A 19,731-nucleotide genomic window follows, 5' to 3' on the forward strand; every position below is an offset into this window, starting at 1 on the left:
TAATCCTAAACAAATAATTTAAAATTTTTAACTGGAAGCAACAGAACCTAACAGATCTACCTCACAGTAAAACTCATTTCAAAGTGAGGCGAATTAGATTATTACTTGCAGTCTTGCATACTACAGTCCTTATATATATGTCAGATGTTTTAGGTAATCTATGTGACTATGTCAATGGAGCTCTTTCACTGTCTTGGACGTAGATGTAGCCAACTGCCACATTGAATATTATTTCACTTCTATCCTCAACTGGACCCAAACTCGTCATCTTTGTAGACTATGATATACACAAACAATCCAAAAATCTATTGACTTGACTCATTTTTTTTTTATTAAGGATCAGATAATCTTCCATGATGGACCAAAACTTTAGCCCTTACTAAAAGCACCCATATCATAAAATTTCAGAATATAGCTGAGCTCTCTCGTCTTATGATCCAAACAAGGAGGTAAAGCAAAAAAAAAAAAAAAGAAATGCAGAGCTCCACAGTTTTCATAACCCTGTGGCTGTTATTAATAGTCTTTTCCGTGCTTAGCCCTGTAACTGAAGCTCAGCCGCCTACTTATCGCTACCACGATTGTCCTAACACCACCACTTTCCCCATAAACAGCACTTACCAAGCCAACCGTGATACCCTCTTAACTTCTCTATCGTCTAATGGCAGCCGTGGTAATGGTTTCTACAACACAACCGCAGGCAGAAACCCCAACACGGTTTACGGTCTTTTCCTCTGCCGTGGGGATCTTTCTACCAGCGTTTGTCAAGCGTGTGTCACCTTTGGCTCTACTGACATTTCCCAACGTTGTCCTGTTGAAATAGAAGCGGTGGTTTGGTACGACGAGTGCCCCCTACGATACTCGGACAGAAATATATTTTCCGCCGTGGCTGAAGAACCTGCAATTATCTTGTTCAACTTTCAGAACATCAGTGACCAAGTCCGTTTCGACAGCCAAGTTCAAGAAGTGATGAGTGGTACAGCAAGCCAAGCCGCAAACGCAGCACCAGGTGCTAAAAAATTCGCGACTAGAGAGGCAGATGCCAATTTTACATCGAGTTTTCGAACACTATATACCCTTGCTCAGTGTACACCGGATTTGCCAACCTCTGATTGCGACAGATGCCTGCGATACGTAACTGGAAACCTTCCAAGAGGAAGACAAGGAGGAAGAGTGTTGAGTCCTAGCTGCAACGTCAGATATGAAACTTACCTGTTCTATAATCTAAATCAAACAGAAGTTGCATCTCCTCCACCTTTAGTTCCAGCAGGTTTATCCTTACTGTTTCATTCATGATTTTGGGTCCTTGCTCTTTTGTCTTGATCTTTTTGTTAGATCATGATACTCACTTTGACCTTAACGGTATATAATATTATAGTTTCAAGAGGGAATGGACGGAGAACATGGCCAATAATTGTTGCCATTGTTGTTCCAATTGCTGCTTCCATTTTGGTTTTATTACTGGCGTGTTGGGTGTCAAAGAGGAGAGCAAAGAAATACAATGCTGTCCAGGGGGGTAATGGTAAAGGGCGTGTGATTTTATGAGCCATAACTGTTGCGCGGAAGCGTGTGAAAGAGTAAAATTATTGTACTGAAAAATCACACTAAGTTCAATTCCCAGGAAAGAGAGGTGGATCACGAGGATCGCTTACATACCAGATCTTTCCTAGCCAGAATATCCCTCTATCGTAATTTAATAGCACAATAAATCACTACAATGACACTTGCAAAATATGCAGAACAAAAAAATAAAGAACACTAGAATTTTAACGAGGTTCAGCAAATTTTGCCTACGTCCTCGGGCACTACCAAATATATTTCACTCCAAAAATATAAGTGAAAGTTTACAAATAGGGAGAGAGAACAATTGCCTTAAGTAGAGAATGGCAAGTGTGGGATGAAGAAAGTAAGAAATGGTTAGGCCTATTTATAGTTGAGGTTTAAGGATCAACTTGCAATGTCCCTATATAATTAGGGACCAAAATTGCAATTATCCCATGCCAACTAATCTTACTTTCTACTTTCGGTGCCTTTCGGTGCCAACTTTCTGCCACTATTCATCTTTGAAAAGTCAAAGATTGTAGGTATCCAATAATCTCCACCTTGAAGATTTGATTAGGATAATCTTATCTTCACACAATTCTTTCTACCTTTAACAACAATACTTGATAGTGCCTTCTTCAACTGTTAAACTTGCAGGATATTGATCAAGTTCAAACAATGTTCGAACTTGGTTGTTGTTACCACCTTGGTCATCATATCTGCGGGATTATCTGCAGTCTTGATCTTCTGAAGACAAATTTTCCCCTCTTCAATAATTTCCCGCACAAAATGGAATCGTACGTCGATATGTTTTGTACGTGCATGATAGACTTGATTCTTTGCTAAATGAATAGCACTTTGACTATCACAATACACGTTAATATGCTCCTGAACCAACCCCAAGGTTTTAGCCATACCTTGTAACCAAATAGCCTCCTTTACAACCTCTGTCACAGCCATGTATTCGGCTTCTGTGGTTGACAATGCAACTGTAGACTGTAGTGTAGACTTCCAACTTATTGGTCCTCCAGCAAGTGTAAACACATAACCGGTGGTTGATCTTCGCTTGTCCAAATCACCGACATAGTCAGAATCAACGTACCCAATAACACCTTTACCAAGTGTATTATCCTGCTTGAACAGTAATCCAACATCCACGGTCTTCTGAATATACCGTAGAATCCATTTCACAGCTTGCCAATGTCCTTTTCTAGGATTATGCATATACCTGCTCACTATACTAACTGCCTGTGAAATGTCGGGTCTTGTACACACCATTGCATACATCAAGCTACCCACTGCATTAGAATACGGAACTTGCAACATGTATTCTCGTTCCGTATTCGTCGAAGGAGATAGTTGTGCAGAAAGCTTGAAATGAGAAGCCAACGGGGTACTTACAGGTTTGGTCTGCTCGTTCATGCCAAACTACTGTAGTACTTTCTTCAAATACTGCTTCTGAGACAAGCTAACTCTGCCATGAGCTCTATCTCTACATATTTCCATGCCAAGAATCTTCTTAGCTTCACCTAGATCTTTCATCTCAAACTCGAGATTGAGTTGAGTCTTCAATCTCTCAATCTCAACTTTGCTCTTAGATGCTATCAGCATATCATCAACATATAAGAGCAAGTATATGAAAGTTCCTTCTTGTAGCTTCTGAAAATATACGCAATGATCAAATTTACTTCTTGTGTACCTTTGCCCTTTCATGAACTGATCAAATCGCTTGTACCACTGCCTCGGAGATTGTTTCAATCCATAAAGCGACTTTGTCAGTTTGCAAACCCAATTTTCTTTATCAGCAACATTGAATCCATCAGGCTGAGTCATATAGATTTCCTCTTCCAAATCACCGTGTAAAAATGCTGTCTTCACATCAAGCTGAACTAGTTCAAGATCGTATTGCGCAACCAAGGCTAGCAAAATTCGAATAGACGAATGCTTCACAACTGAAGAAAACACTTCATTGTAGTCTATTCCTTCTTTCTGAGCGTAACCCTTTGCTACCAATCTAGCCTTGTATCGAATTTCATTTTTACCAGGAAATCCTTCCTTCTTTGCATATACCAATTTGCATCCAATTGCCTTCTTTCCCTTGGGCAGTCTCACCAACTCCCAAGTCCTATTTTTATGAAGAGACTGCATTTCTTCATTCATAGCTTGCTTCCACTTTACACCATCAGAGTTACTTATTGCTTCTGTGTAAGTGGAAGGAACATCATCATCTACAATTGGAAGTGCATAGGCCACCATATCATCAAAGCGAGCAGGCTTACGAATCTCTCTTCTTGGCCTCCTATATGCAATTGAATCTTGTTGCTGTAGAAGTTCTTGGGTCGAAACTTCTTCATCATTTGTTCTTTCAATATTAGCTGGATCATCATTAACCTTTTCAAACTCCACCTGCTGCAAAGTACTACTAGTTTTGTCATCCTTTTGTGAATCCTCGTTCTTCATCATGGTTGATTTATCAAAAGTTACATCTCTACTGAAAACAATCTTCCTTGTATCAGGACACCAGAGACGGTATCCTTTTACACCACCAGTTATACCCATGAATAATGCTTTCTTTGCTCTTGGGTCTAACTTAGATTCTTTTACATGATAATATGCAGTGGAACCAAAAACATGTAAAGAATCATAATCAGTAGCAGGTTTACCAGTCCACATCTCCATAGGAGTTTTTCCATTTATTGCAGCTAATGGCAATCGGTTAATTAGATGGCACGCATATGTAACTGCCTCAGCCCAAAATTCCTTGCCCAATCCAGCATTTGACAACATACATCGAACTTTCTCCAGTATAGTCCGATTCATGCGTTCTGCCACCCCATTCTGCTGTGGTGTATCTCGAACAGTGAAGTGTCGCACAATGCCCTCATCTTGACATACTTGTAGAAATGGATCATTTTTGTACTCAGTACCATTATCTGATCGAAGTCGTTTGACCTTTCGACCTGTCTGAGTCTCCACCATCTTCTTCCACTTCAGAAATGCATCCAAAACTTCATTTTTTCTTTTCATTAGATACACCCATACTTTTCTTGAATAATCATCAAGAAAAGTGACAAAATAGTACATACCTCCCAAAAAAGCCACTTTGGTAGGTCCCCACACATCACTGTGAACATAGTCCAGAATTCCTTTCGTATTGTGAATTGCTGAACCAAATTTTACCCTCGTCTGCTTGCCCAGAACACAATGTTCACAGAATTCCAATTTGCAAGAATTTGCACCTTTCAACAAGCCTTGCTTCGCCAAAGTCTGCAAAGCTTTTTCACCAGCATGTCCCAATCGCCTATGCCATAACCTGGTAGCCTCTGAATCTGCATCTTTCGCAGAAGCTGTTGATGTTGATCCAATAACTGTACTTCTATTTAAATAGTACAAGTTATTTCTTCTAGTGCCTTTCATCACCGTCAATACCCCAGCTACTACCTTTAGTAATCCATCTCTCAAAGTGATTGTGAGCCCTTTAGATTCTAGGGCCCCTAATGAGATGAGATTTTTCTTCAAGCTGGGTACATAGCGAACATCTGTCAGAACTTGGATTGAACCGTCATGGTTCTTCAATTTGATTGTACCTACACCCATTGTCTTACAGGCACTATCATTGCCCATAAAAACAACTCCACCTTCTAGTTCTTCAAGACTAGAAAACCAGTCCTTATTAGGACACATATGGTAAGTACATCCTGAATCCAATATCCACTCATCCGTTTGACATGCCATTGCCATGCCAACCAAGCTAAAGTCTGACTCCTCATCATGCTCCGCTACACATGCATTAGAAATAGACTTGCCCTTTTGTAACTTAGGACAATTCTTTTTCCAATGCCCTTTCTCACGACAAAAGGCACATTCATCTTTGGCGGGTCTCCCTTTGGACTTACCCCTTCTACCAGGTTTGCTGCTGTGTGAACGACCTCTTACTGTTAAGACTTCTGCAGTTGTATCTCTGTGATCTCTTTTATCTTTCTTTCGAGTCTCAGATCTATACAACGCACTACAGACTGCATCAAATGTGATTGAATCTTTCCCATGAAGCAATGTGGTGGTAAGATGATCATATTCATCAGGAAGGGAATTCAACAACAATAATGCCTTGTCTTCATCTTCAAATTTCTCATCCAAATTTAGCAAGTCTGCTAAAATTTTATTGAATGAGTTCACTGGTCATTCATCGACATACCGGGTGCATACGTGAACCGAAAAAGTTTTTTTTTCATATAAAGCCTATTTTCAAGACTTTTCGTTAGAAACTTTTCTTCCAATGTATCCCACAGCTTCTTCGCTGATGTCTCCCTCATGACGGAGTACTTCTGCTCTTTGGCCAAACATAGGCGGATTGTACCACACGCCTGTCTATTGATCTTGGCCCACTCCTTGTCATCCATCTTGTCAGGTTTTTCTTCAAGGGCTATATCCAGCTCTTGCTGACATAAGACATCCAGGATCTCACACTGCCACATACCAAAATTATTGGTACCGTCAAATTTCTCTACTTCAAATTTTGCATTTGTCACAGTAGTCCTTGCTGATGACGATGCTACTGCCATTTTTCTCCTCAATCCCAACTACTGTATACGTGAACAGTACCGTATACGTGAATAGTGCCATATACGTGAATAGTACCGTATATGTGAATAGTGCCGTATACGTGAATAGTACCGTAAACGGTCGTATTCCCCAAGTACGAACCTGGCTCTGGTACCAATTGTTGCACGGAAGCGTGTGAAAGAGTAAAATTATTGTACTAAAAAATCACACTAAGTTCAATTCCCAGGAAAGAGAGGTGGATCACGAGGATCGCTTACATACCAGATCTTTCCTAGCCAGAATATCCCTCTATCGTAATTTAATAGCACAATAAATCACTACAATGACACTTGCAAAATATGCAGAACAAAAAAATAAAGAACACTAGAATTTTAACGAGGTTCAGCAAATTTTGCCTACGTCCTCGGGCACTACCAAATATATTTCACTCCAAAAATACAAGTGAAAGTTTACAAATAGGGAGAGAGAACAATTGCCTTAAGTAGAGAATGGCAAGTGTGGGATGAAGAAAGTAAGAAATGGTTAGGCCTATTTATAGTTGAGGTTTAAGGATCAACTTGCAATGTCCCTATACAATTAGGGACCAAAATTGCAATTATCCCATGCCAACTAATCTTACTTTCTACTTTCGGTGCCTTTCGGTGCCAACTTTCTGCCACTATTCATCTTTGAAAAGTCAAAGATTGTAGGTATCCAATAATAACAATCTTATTTTCCTTGTCTTTCACATAAAAGTTGAGGTTTTTTGCTATTTGGTTGTGTTGTGCAGCAAGGTATGACATAACTACTGTAGAGGCCTTGCAGTATGATTTTGCCACAATTGAAGCTGCAACAAACAAGTTTTCAGATGCTAACAAGCTAGGCGAAGGAGGTTTTGGTGAGGTTTACAAGGTATTGTTACTCCCTTTTTATTCTGACCCCAACCCAAAAAAAATGGAATCAATCCGACTTAATCTAATCTGACTATAAAACATGGTTTTTGGTAGTTTAAGTTTTGTTTTCGTCAAATTTTGGTACGTTTAGCCTGTGGTCTATACTGGATTGTATCTATCCATATTGTTTAATATCGATTGGTAAAAAAAATTATATTTAAAATCAATTTTTTTATCTTTAAAATCTTTCTATAATTACATTTAAAATTAGACGATATTTATTAATTTTAAATTATTAAATTTAATTAATAATTTTAAAATTTATATGGACATTTGAGATATATTTTTATATATATAGTATATGCTTTAGAAAGAAACTAAAATTTAAGCTACGAATATATATGAAAAATATTTTAAAAATATTAGTATATCTAAAATAGTACAACAAAATAAATGGATACTTGTATATGGCATTATTGGGACGAAAAAAGATACATCCATCAATACATTACTGATTACCTTATTATATAAACTTAACAATCACCTGAATAGATTTGAACCCTTGAACTAGTCTAAACCTAAAATAATTCAAACAAATAACAAGAGATTATTCAAAACCATAGTGCCCTAACTTGAAAAGCCCTTAGACTCGGACAACCCAAAATAACTTAAACCCAAAACTAGCCCAAACTTACATGACTTGAAAATTTTAAAACCTAAATTAAGTCAATCCAAATTTATCTCTTCCAAAATTAACTTGATCGGTCTAATTGGCATGTCTATGAGTTAGGGCTGTGATCAAGTTGAGTCCAGCTTAAATAGTAGCAAGCTCAAGCTCGAGTTCGAGCTTGACTCGATATTTAGGGTTCAATACTTAGCTTGAGCTTGCTTAAACATCAATTTCTAAGCTCAAGACATACTTGAGCTACTCATGCTAAAGTTCAATTAAGCTCATTTATCAATTTCCATACTCATGCTCAATTAATTCCGTTCGTACTTAAGCTCTTTCTATATAATAAGAGTAAAATTGTAATTTCATAATATAAAAAATAAAGTAAAATCAAAAGCTTGATTAAGCTCGCGAGCCATTTGAATCGAGTATCACAATACTCAAATTTGGCTCCATCGATAGCTCAAGCTACTTGAATTCAAACTCAAATAGCTTACCAGCACCAATTTATACAACTAGTTTGAGTACTTGGTCATTTTTTTTCATGCGGAGTCCGAAGAATTCATTTAATAATTGGTTAATGATTTGTAAATGCTCAGGGTATCCTTCCTGACCAACAAGTAATAGCTGTTAAGAGGTTATCAAGAGGTTCAGGACAAGGTGATGAGGAATTTAAAAACGAGGCTGTATTGGTAGCTAAGCTTCAACACAGAAATCTAGTCAGACTATTGGGCTTTTGCTTGGAAAGAGAAGAAAAGATACTAGTTTATGAATATGTTCCCAACAAGAGCCTGGACTATTTTGTTTTCGGTATTTTTCACATACTTTTCAAATACCCTTTCTAGAATTTGAATTTATTTTTGAGGTGGTTTTTACACACAATTGCTTGTTTTTGTTTAGATCCTACAAAACAAGGACAATTGGACTGGTCGAGAAGATACAAGATTATCGGAGGAATTGCTCGTGGAATTCTTTACTTGCACGAGGATTCCCGGCTTAGAATCATCCACCGCGACCTCAAGGCCAGCAACATATTGTTAGACGGAGATATGAACCCCAAGATTTCGGATTTCGGCATGGCAAGGATTTTTGGGGTTGATCAAACTCAAGGAACAACCAGAAGAGTTGTTGGAACCTAGTAAGTTCTTACTTTGTTCATAAGCAATTTTACCGGAATGGCCTAACACCCCCATTACACTGACATTGTTACTGACTCAACAGCGGCTACATGTCTCCAGAATATGCAATGCAGGGACAATTTTCGGTTAAATCTGATGTATACAGTTTCGGGGTTTTAGTCCTTGAAATCATAAGTGGCCAAAGGAACAGTGATTTCTACGAAGCAGAAGGCGCTCAGGACCTCATTAGCTATGTGAGTAAAATGCTTTTGGCCTAGTCTGTTCAAATATCCTTCATTAAGAACTTATAGAACCTTTGATGAACCAATGCAGGCATGGAAGCTATGGAAGGATGACAGATCCCAGGAATTGTTGAATCCTGTTTTGAGGGATAATTACTCAAGAAACGAAGTCATTAGGTGCACCCAGCTCGGATTATTATGTGTTCAAGAAGATCCAGCTGACCGACCAACGATGGCCACCATTGTTCTCTTGCTCAACAGTTACTCTGTCACACTACCGGTGCCTAAACAGCCAGCATTTGTGCTTCAGAGTAGAACAGATGGGAGGATGCCGGACAAGGGGCTTGAATCTGATCAATCTACAAGTAGATCAATGCCATGGTCTATCAATGAGGTATCTATTACTGAATTACACCCCCGATAATGTAAGTTAATGGATGCAACCCCACCATGTGCATATGCTATGTTCAGGCTTTGTTCAGTTATTTCCAAATTGTTCCTGTTCTTTCTAGTTCTTCGCCTGTTATGTTTTGTGCTATTTAATTTTGAACACACATTTGTACTTGTATTATAATTGTACTATATTTGTAATAATGCAACTTTAAAAAAATGGATGCATCATCAACAACATCAAGGTGGATAGCTATCTGCCAACCTCGAATAAACCTTTTGTTCTACCAATTCATGGATTCTTTGTTATGGTTCGATACCAGAATTTGTGCCCTTGTTCTCCTGGGCGTCCTCGTACTTCTAAATATTCTTTTTCATTCAAGGAATCAAAGGTTGAGATGATTGTAAGGCTTAATGCTTTTTTATGAGAAATGCATTAATAAAATGGTAAACTACTCAGTTAGTCACTAAATTTTTGGACTGCTTCATTTTGGCCACTAAATTTTTTTTTATAATTTTGATATTCAATTTTTAAAGTACTTTCATTTTAATCACCTAATCATTGAACCTGTTGAGGCCCAATTTTAGCCCAGGTACAAACTAAATCAACCCACCCAAAAAATAAATAGTCCAACAACCAACCCAAAACCCAAACTTAAGTCATCAACCCAATTAAACTAAACTAAACCCAATACTAATTAAACCAACTAAGCCCAACCTACCCTAGCCCAAACCACCAGCAGAAAAAACATGAAAGCAGCAAAACCTAGGTGCCTCCACTTGCACCGCCACTGCAAGCACCGCCCTTCCCACCGCCACCTGCAAAATCAGAGAAGAAATGACAGCAAACAAGTAGCAAGAATAATTGTAATGAAATCGGGCTATAAAAGCCCCAAAAAAATGTAAACTTTGGGGACCTTTTTTTCCTTTGAAATTAAAATAGACTTTCAAACACAAAAAAACAGAGTAGAAATACAATAAAAAATATTTAAACACCAACATAAACACTTGATCGCAGCAAGAAACATCAAAACAGGGTTTAAAGGTTTCGAATGAAAGGTTTTATCTATTTTCTTTTTTATTTTTTTTCTTTTTCGAATCTATTTACTCCTTTATTTTCTTTTAACCAATTACACACATATATATTAAAAATAAATTAAAGAAATATAAATAAAAAATAACGTGCGGTGACCGACGACGGCGGACGATACTGCAGCGGTTCGCCGAAATCTGACTTGGGGAGAGTGTTGAGAGAAAAACAAAAGGGGATGTTTTATTTTTTAATTTTTTAAAATGGCTGAATGAGACTTTTTTAAAAAAAATATTGGTTTAAATAGATCTCCAAAACGACGTCGTTTTGGGGAGGCCTCTCAGGCACCAAAACGACGTCGTTTTGCACTTGGTTCGACCCGATCCGACCCGGCCGCCTTAGGATCTGTGTGTTTTTTAACGGAATTCACTTTTAGCCCTTCCGCTTTTTCATTACTTTGCAATTAAGTTTTTTTTTATTTTTAATTGTTACCCCATGATTTATTTTAATTTTTAATTTGGTTCCTCTTGGTGCTGTTCGTTTTGGGATGGTGGGATATTTCCCATTTTGCTCCTCCCTTGTTATTCGCGCATCCAAATTGGTCCTTTCCTTTTTATTTTTATTTCGAATTCACTCCGAACTTCTATTTTAAGTTCAATTTAGTCCTTTTTAGTTATTTTTGTTGCTTTATCATTATTTATTATTATTTATTATTATTATCTATTATCAATATTATTATTACTATTATTTTTTTACTATTATTATTTCACATACTATTATTTTTTTTGTTATTATTATTATTACTATTGTATTATTACTGTTATTATATTCTCATCTGTGTTTATTTTTTATTTATCTAATTTTTATTTATCTATTTATATTTCTGTTATTATTATATTTTGTATATTTTGTCTCTATTTATATTTATGTCTTAATATCATTATTTCACTATATATTATTATTATTAGCATTATATTTTTTTACTATTGTTTACTATCTTTATTAACATTATTACTATCATTCTTTTTCTAGTATTATTATTATTACTTCTTATTTTGTTTCATTCAATATTTTTTTCTTTATTGTTTTTGCCTATTTCATTTCGTATTTTTTATTTTATTTTATTTCATTTTATTATTTTTTATTTATTTAAACTTTTTAATAGTTTTTATTTATTTATTTACTTATTTTTTATTCTTGCCCATATTACTGTTATTTGTACTATTGCATCTGTTATTATGTTATTACATGTATTAGCACCATAATTTTTTTTTATATTTCACTATAAATCACGTCATATTTTTACTCGATGCATTAAAACGTTGTTTTAAATAAGCATTATTTCGTATTTTGAGATTCGAAAAGTCATTCCCTAATTTACTGGGTTTCGATCTTTCTCATTTAACCAAAATGACGGAATATTCTTTTAAAATCGCAATACGAGTTTTGAATAAAATGCTTACTCTCTGAGATTCGAGGTGTTGTGCCCTAACTTACCGGATATGACATCTTGTTACCTTGAGATAAGATTTTTTTTTGTAAATAAAGGAAATATTCGGTATTTAGAAGTTCGAGAGATCGTGCCCTAACTCACTGGGTTTTGATCTTCCTCGTTTACCCTAAATGATCGAATATCTTTTTAAAAAAAGGTTAAAATACACGAATTTTAAATAAAAGGCAAACTCATTCTCAAAAGTTCGATATGTCGTGTCCTAACTTACTGGATATGATATTTTATTACTTCGAGACGAGAAGGTCTTTAACGTTCGAGTGTTTTTACAAAAAGAGGGATCGTATTTTAAAGTCTTTCAAGTTTTCAATTTTCGACACTAAGACTTCTAATTAATCAACTAGGTACCAATTTTTGGGAGTTACAAGGGTACTAATCCTTCCTCGTGCGTAACCGACTCCCGAATCCGTTTTTCTGAATTTTGCGGACCAAATTCGTTGTTTAAATAAATCAAATCATTTATTAAAAACAACCACTTTTACGAGGTGACCCGATCACACCTCATCAAAAAGAATTGGTGGCGACTCTCGTTTTTTCGTTTTCGTTTCCAAAATCAAGTCGACCTCGTTTTTCAAAAAAATGGTTTTGACAGAACCATTAACGATGATTAACTCTACATGTCAACATCATATTTACATTTTTATTTTGATCACCCAACTTTTAAATCGCTTTGGTCACTGAAAAAATTCTCTTTTTTTGAGTATTTGTCTGGATAGAAAATTAATAAATAAACTGAAAAAAGCATTAGAAACTAACATAATGCATTAAAAATTTGTCAGTGTTTATCTCATTTTTGAAAATTCTTATTGAATTTTTTTAAAACATCAAATTCAAATAAAAATTTTGTTAAAATAAATTTATTCATTGATAATGTCAACCTATTTATTACTATAATATTAAAATTAATTAATTTAATCTCCTCCTAAATTTTAAATTTTCATTTTATGTTTTTAAATTATCCTTTATTAAATGAACTCAAATAACTTATATTAATAATTTTTATGAAACTTAAATTTCCTGTGATTATATAATTTTGAATCTTCCGAGATAAATTAAACGCAAAAAGAATCCTTAACTCATATTTAATAATTTAATTAATTGTAATGATTTTTCATTGCTTTTAGCTTAATACGAGAGATTCAAAATCATATAATTAAAAGAAATTAAAGTTTCATAAACAATTATTAAAAATAAATTATCTGATTAGATATTAGTTTGGAAACATAAAATAAAATTCTAAATTTTAGAAGGTTTTCATTAATATAACTGTTGCGCGGAAGCGTGTGAAAGAGTAAAATTATTGTACTGAAAAATCACACCAAGTTCAATTCCCAGGAAAGAGAGGTGGATCACGAGGATCGCTTACATACCAGATCTTTCCTAGCCAGAATATCCCTCTATCGTAATTTAATAGCACAATAAATCACTACAATGACACTTGCAAAATATGCAGAACAAAAATAAAGAACACTAGAATTTTAACGAGGTTCAGCAAATTTTGCCTACGTCCTCGGGCACTACCAAATATATTTCACTCCAAAAATACAAGTGAAAGTTTACAAATAGGGAGAGAGAACAATTGCCTTAAGTAGAGAATGGCAAGTGTGGGATGAAGAAAGTAAGAAATGGTTAGGCCTATTTATAGTTGAGGTTTAAGGATCAACTTGCAATGTCCCTATACAATTAGGGACCAAAATTGCAATTATCCCATGCCAACTAATCTTACTTTCTACTTTCGGTGCCTTTCAGTGCCAACTTTCTGCCACTATTCATCTTTGAAAAGTCAAAGATTGTAGGTATCCAATAATCTCCACCTTGAAGATTTGATTAGGATAATCTTATCTTCACACAATTCTTTCTACCTTTGACAACAATACTTGATAGTGCCTTCTTCAACTGTTAAACTTGCAGGATATTGATCAAGTTCAAACAATGTTCGAACTTGGTTGTTGTTACCACCTTGGTCATCATATCTGCGGGATTATCTGCAGTCTTGATCTTCTGAAGACAAATTTTCCCCTCTTCAATAATTTCCCGCACAAAATGGAATCGTACGTCGATATGTTTTGTACGTGCATGATAGACTTGATTCTTTGCTAAATGAATAGCACTTTGACTATCACAATACACGTTAATATGCTCCTGAACCAACCCCAAGGTTTTAGCCATACCTTGTAACCAAATAGCCTCCTTTACAGCCTCTGTTATAGCCATGTATTCGGCTTTTGTGGTTGACAATGCAACTGTAGACTGTAGTGTAGACTTCCAACTTATTGGTCCTCCAGCAAGTGTAAACACATAACCGGTGGTTGATCTTCGCTTGTCCAAATCACCGGCATAGTCAGAATCAACGTACCCAATAACACCTTTACCAAGTGTATTATCCTGCTTGAACAGTAATCCAACATCCACGGTCTTCTGAATATACCGTAGAATCCATTTCACAGCTTGCCAATGTCCTTTTCCAGGATTATGCATATACCTGCTCACTATACTAACTGCCTGTGAAATGTCGGGTCTTGTACACACCATTGCATACATCAAGCTACCCACTGCATTAGAATACGGAACTTGCAACATGTATTCTCGTTCCGTATTTGTCGAAGGAGATAGTTGTGCAGAAAGCTTGAAATGAGAAGCCAACGGGGTACTTACAGGTTTGGTCTGCTCGTTCATGCCAAACTACTGTAGTACTTTCTTCAAATACTACTTCTGAGACAAGCTAACTCTGCCATGAGCTCTATCTCTACATATTTCCATGCCAAGAATCTTCTTAGCTTCACCTAGATCTTTCATCTCAAACTCGAGATTGAGTTGAGTCTTCAATCTCTCAATCTCAACTTTGCTCTTAGATGCTATCAGCATATCATCAACATATAAGAGCAAGTATATGAAAGTTCCTTCTTGTAGCTTCTGAAAATATACGCAATGATCAAATTTACTTCTTGTGTACCTTTGCCCTTTCATGAACTGATCAAATCGCTTGTACCACTGCCTCAGAGATTGTTTCAATCCATAAAGCGACTTTGTCAGTTTGCAAACCCAATTTTCTTTATCAGCAACATTGAATCCATCAGGCTGAGTCATATAGATTTCCTCTTCCAAATCACCGTGTAAAAATGTTGTCTTCACATCAAGCTGAACTAGTTCAAGATCGTATTGTGTAACCAAGGCTAGCAAAATTCGAATAGACGAATGCTTCACAACTGGAGAAAACACTTCATTGTAGTCTATTCCTTCTTTCTGAGCGTAACCCTTTGCTACCAATCTAGCCTTGTATCGAATTTCATTTTTACTAGGAAATCCTTCCTTCTTTGCATATACCCATTTGCATCCAATTGCCTTCTTTCCCTTGGGTAGTCTCACCAACTCCCAAGTCCTATTTTTATGAAGAGACTGCATTTCTTCATTCATAGCTTGCTTCCACTTTACACCATCAGAGTTACTTATTGCTTCTGTGTAAGTGGAAGAAACATCATCATCTACAATTGGAAGTGCATAGGCCACCATATCATCAAAGCGAGCAGGCTTACGAATCTCTCTTCTTGGCCTCCTATATGCAACTGAATCTTGTTGCTGTAGAAGTTCTTGGGTCGAAACTTCTTCATCATTTGTTCTTTCAATATTAGCTGGATCATCATTAACCTTTTCAAACTCCACCTGCTGCAAAGTACTACTGGTTTTGTCATCCTTTTGTGAATCCTCGTTCTTCATCATGGTTGATTCATCAAAAGTTACATCTCTACTGAAAACAATCTTCCTTGTATCAGGACACCAGAGACGGTATCCTTTTACACCACCAGTTATACCCATGAATAATGCTTTCTTTGCTCTTGGGTCTAACTTAGATTCTTTTACATGATAATATGCAGTGGAACCAAAAACATGTAAAGAATCATAATCAGTAGCAGGTTTACCAGTCCACATCTTCATAGGAGTTTTTCCATTTATTGCAGCTGATGGCAATCGGTTAATTAGATGGCACGCATATGTAACTGCCTCAGCCCAAAATTCCTTGCCCAATCCAGCATTGGACAACATACATCGAACTTTCTCCAGTATAGTCCGATTCATGCGTTCTGCCACCCCATTCTGCTGTGGTGTATCTCGAACAGTGAAGTGTCGCACAATGCCCTCATCTTGACATACTTGTAGAAATGGATCATTTTTGTACTCAGTACCATTATCTGATCGAAGTCGTTTGACCTTTCGACCTGTCTGAGTCTCCACCATCTTCTTCCACTTCAGAAATGCATCCAAAACTTCATTTTTTCTTTTCATTAGATACACCCATACTTTTCTTGAATAATCATCAAGAAAAGTGACAAAATAGTGCATACCTCCCAAAGAAGCCACTTTGGTAGGTCCCCACACATCACTGTGAACATAGTCCAGAATTCCTTTCGTATTGTGAATTGCTGAACCAAATTTTACCCTCGTCTGCTTGCCCAGAACACAATGTTCACAGAATTCCAATTTGCAAGAATTTGCACCTTTCAACAAGCCTTGCTTCGCCAAAGTCTGCAAAGCTTTTTCACCAGCATGTCCCAATCGCCTATGCCATAACCTGGTAGCCTCTGAATCTGCATCTTTCGCAGAAGCTGTTGATGTTGATCCAATAACTGTACTTCCATTTAAATAGTACAAGTTATTTCTTCTAGTGCCTTTCATCACTGTCAATACCCCAGCTACTACCTTTAGTAATCCATCTCTCAAAGTGATTGTGAGCCCTTTAGATTCTAGGGCCCCTAATGAGATGAGATTTTTCTTCAAGCTGGGTACATAGCGAACATCTGTCAGAACTTGGATTGAGCCGTCATGGTTCTTCAATTTGATTGTACCTACACCCATTGTCTTACAGGCACTATCATTGCCCATAAAAACAACTCCACATTCTAGTTCTTCAAGACTAGAAAACCAGTCCTTATTAGGACACATATGGTAAGTACATCCCGAATCCAATATCCACTCATCCGTTTGACATGCCATTGCCATGCCAACCAAGCTAAAGTCTGACTCCTCATCATGCTCCGCTACACATGCATTAGAAATAGACTTGCCCTTTTGTAACTTAGGACAATTCTTTTTCTAATGCCCTTTCTCACGACAAAAGGCACATTCATCTTTGGCGGGTCTCCCTTTGGACTTACCCCTTCTACCAGGTTTGCTGCTGTGTGAACGACCTCTTACTGTTAAGACTTCTGCAGTTGTATCTCTGTGATCTCTTTTATCTTTCTTTCGAGTCTCAGATCTATACAACGCACTACAGACTGCATTAAATGTGATTGAATCTTTCCCATGAAACAATGTGGTGGTAAGATGATCATATTCATCAGGAAGGGAATTCAACAACAATAATGCCTTGTCTTCATCTTCAAATTTCTCATCCAAATTTAGCAAGTCTGCTAAAATTTTATTGAATGAGTTCACATGGTCATTCATCGACATACCGGGTGCATACGTGAACCGAAAAAGTTTCTTTTTCATATAAAGCCTATTTTCAAGACTTTTCGTTAGAAACTTTTCTTCCAATGTATCCCACAGCTTCTTCGCTGATGTCTCCCTCATGACGGAGTACTTCTGCTCTTTGGCCAAACATAGGCGGATTGTACCACACGCCTGTCTATTGATCTTGGCCCACTCCTTGTCATCCATCTTGTCAGGTTTTTCTTCAAGGGCTATATCCAGCTCTTGCTGACATAAGACATCCAGGATCTCACACTGCCACATACCAAAATTATTGGTACCGTCAAATTTCTCTACTTCAAATTTTGCATTTGTCACAGTAGTCCTTGCTGATGACGATGCTGCTGCCATTTTTCTCCTCAATCCCAACTACTGTATACGTGAACAGTACCGTATACGTGAATAGTGCCGTATTCATGAATAGTACCATATACGTGAATAGTACCGTATACGTGAATAGTACCGTAAACGGTCGTATTCCCCAAGTACGAACCTGGCTCTGGTACCAATTGTTGCGCGGAAGCGTGTGAAAGAGTAAAATTATTGTACTGAAAAATCACACTAAGTTCAATTCCCAGGAAAGAGAGGTGGATCACGAGGACCGCTTACATACCAGATCTTTCCTAGCCAGAATATCCCTCTATCGTAATTTAATAGCACAATAAATCACTACAATGACACTTGCAAAATATGCAGAACAAAAATAAAGAACACTAGAATTTTAACGAGGTTCAGCAAATTTTGCCTACGTCCTCGGGCACTACCAAATATATTTCACTCCAAAAATACAAGTGAAAGTTTACAAATAGGGAGAGAGAACAATTGCCTTAAGTAGAGAATGGCAAGTGTGGGATGAAGAAAGTAAGAAATGGTTAGGCCTATTTATAGTTGAGGTTTAAGGATCAACTTGCAATGTCCCTATACAATTAGGGACCAAAATTGCAATTATCCCATGCCAACTAATCTTACTTTCTACTTTCGGTGCCTTTCAGTGCCAACTTTCTGCCACTATTCATCTTTGAAAAGTCAAAGATTGTAGGTATCCAATAATAACTAATTTCATATTATAGTAACAATTAACAAATTGACTAACACTATCAAAGGATAAGAATTTTCAACAAATTGATTTCGTAGTACAATTGTCATTAAACCATTATTGTGGAACACGTGGGGTGGATGTTTTCGTTGGGACGAGAATATTGTGATGAGACAGATCCTATCATTTATTCTAACTTGATAATATAGAGAAATTGAACCCCCGTGGTATTTGATAACCAACAATATCACATTCCCAATAAAAGCTTGGGGCCTAGATGATGGATGACTCATATTTGTCTGGATGGTCATTCCAAAATGGAGGGCGTTGTTGATGACTTCACGATTTACTAGTAGCTTATTGTTTAGGTTTTTTTTCCCTTTTTACTTTACCACATGTCATAACTCGGACAAAATATGACACACTTAATCAAACTTAATTATTAAAATAAATAATTTAAACTTTAAAATATATAAATCAAATCTAATTCTAACTCAAAACCATTTAAACCCAAATTCATTCCAACAACTAACTTAAAATTATTTAATTTGAATCTATAATTACTTGTCTAGCAAAATCTAAATGATTTTAATATTGAATCAAACAGATGATATTCAAATTTATCTAACCAGATTAGATTTCATGTAGTCTTTATATACATGTCATGTTCGAAAATCAAAGTCAAAATGCAAAATGCAAAATGCAAAATGCAGTGCTTTCACCATCCCGGACGCAGCCATGTAGCCAACTGTCACATTGTATCACTCACTTTCCATCCCATTCATTCATTGTGTACCAACTCTTCTTTCTTGTAGACTAATATAAAAGAAATATTAAATTTACTATGAGTCCCTTTGCTTTGCAAAAAATTTGGATTTAGTCCCTATAATTTGATCATTTTAATATTTATACTTTTCAAATTGGTAAATTTTAGTCCTTTTACTTTTAGAATTTTGAAATTTTATTCCTAACCCTAAACAATTCTTCTCTTATGATATTTCTAGGGGAAGATGAAGAATGATGCTATAGCCTCTCACTTTTCCGCTATCCGCCTTCTTGTGATAGGGAGATGAGGGATGCAGACATTGATTACATACTAGTTTTTCTGACCTTCTGCTGAAAGCCTTCAAAATCCTCTTCTAGTCGCTTACCTACCTCGAGGAGTGACTCTTTTTCTTGTGTTTAGTTAAATTCAACTATTAATTTTGAACTGTTCATATTCTCCAATTGGACCATTCTAAGTCTTATATTTTTTGAATTTTCAAAGTTCAATCTTGACAAAAGTAATAGTCGTT

At 36.4% G+C, this 19,731-nt stretch overlaps 1 protein-coding gene across 2 annotated transcripts; it reads left to right on the forward strand.

Annotated features, from left to right (window-relative positions):
- Nucleotides 1-320: 320 nt before the first annotated feature.
- LOC107925037 (cysteine-rich receptor-like protein kinase 10) lies at nt 321-9,685 on the forward strand. Of its 2 annotated transcripts, XM_041079476.1 has the most exons (7): nt 321-1,267; nt 1,376-1,519; nt 6,872-6,993; nt 8,244-8,454; nt 8,545-8,782; nt 8,866-9,016; nt 9,096-9,685. In XM_041079476.1, the coding sequence occupies exons 1-7, from the start codon at nt 475-477 to the stop codon at nt 9,426-9,428; spliced, it is 1,992 nt and encodes a 663-aa protein (XP_040935410.1). In that variant the 5' UTR covers nt 321-474; the 3' UTR covers nt 9,429-9,685. The 2 variants fall into 2 exon arrangements, with proteins under 2 accessions (XP_040935410.1, XP_016711094.2); XM_016855605.2 differs by lacking the exon at nt 1,376-1,519 and having other exon boundaries at nt 327-1,267.
- Nucleotides 9,686-19,731: the final 10,046 nt, after the last annotated feature.

The sequence above is a fragment of the Gossypium hirsutum genome, chromosome A10, assembly GCF_007990345.1.
Source record: "Gossypium hirsutum isolate 1008001.06 chromosome A10, Gossypium_hirsutum_v2.1, whole genome shotgun sequence".
NCBI lineage: Eukaryota > Viridiplantae > Streptophyta > Magnoliopsida > Malvales > Malvaceae > Gossypium > Gossypium hirsutum.

What these genes read in the sequence shown, in the direction of transcription:
- LOC107925037 (XM_041079476.1), top strand. Translation starts at nt 475, where the DNA reads ATGCAGAGCTCCACAGTTTTCATAACCCTGTGGCTGTTATTAATAGTC. An exon ending in GTTTTGGTGAGGTTTACAAG is followed by an intron (nt 6,994 to 8,243) that starts GTATTGTTACTC and finishes GTAAATGCTCAG; the next exon opens with GGTATCCTTCCTGACCAACA. An exon ending in AGAAGAGTTGTTGGAACCTA is followed by an intron (nt 8,783 to 8,865) that starts GTAAGTTCTTAC and finishes CTGACTCAACAG; the next exon opens with CGGCTACATGTCTCCAGAAT.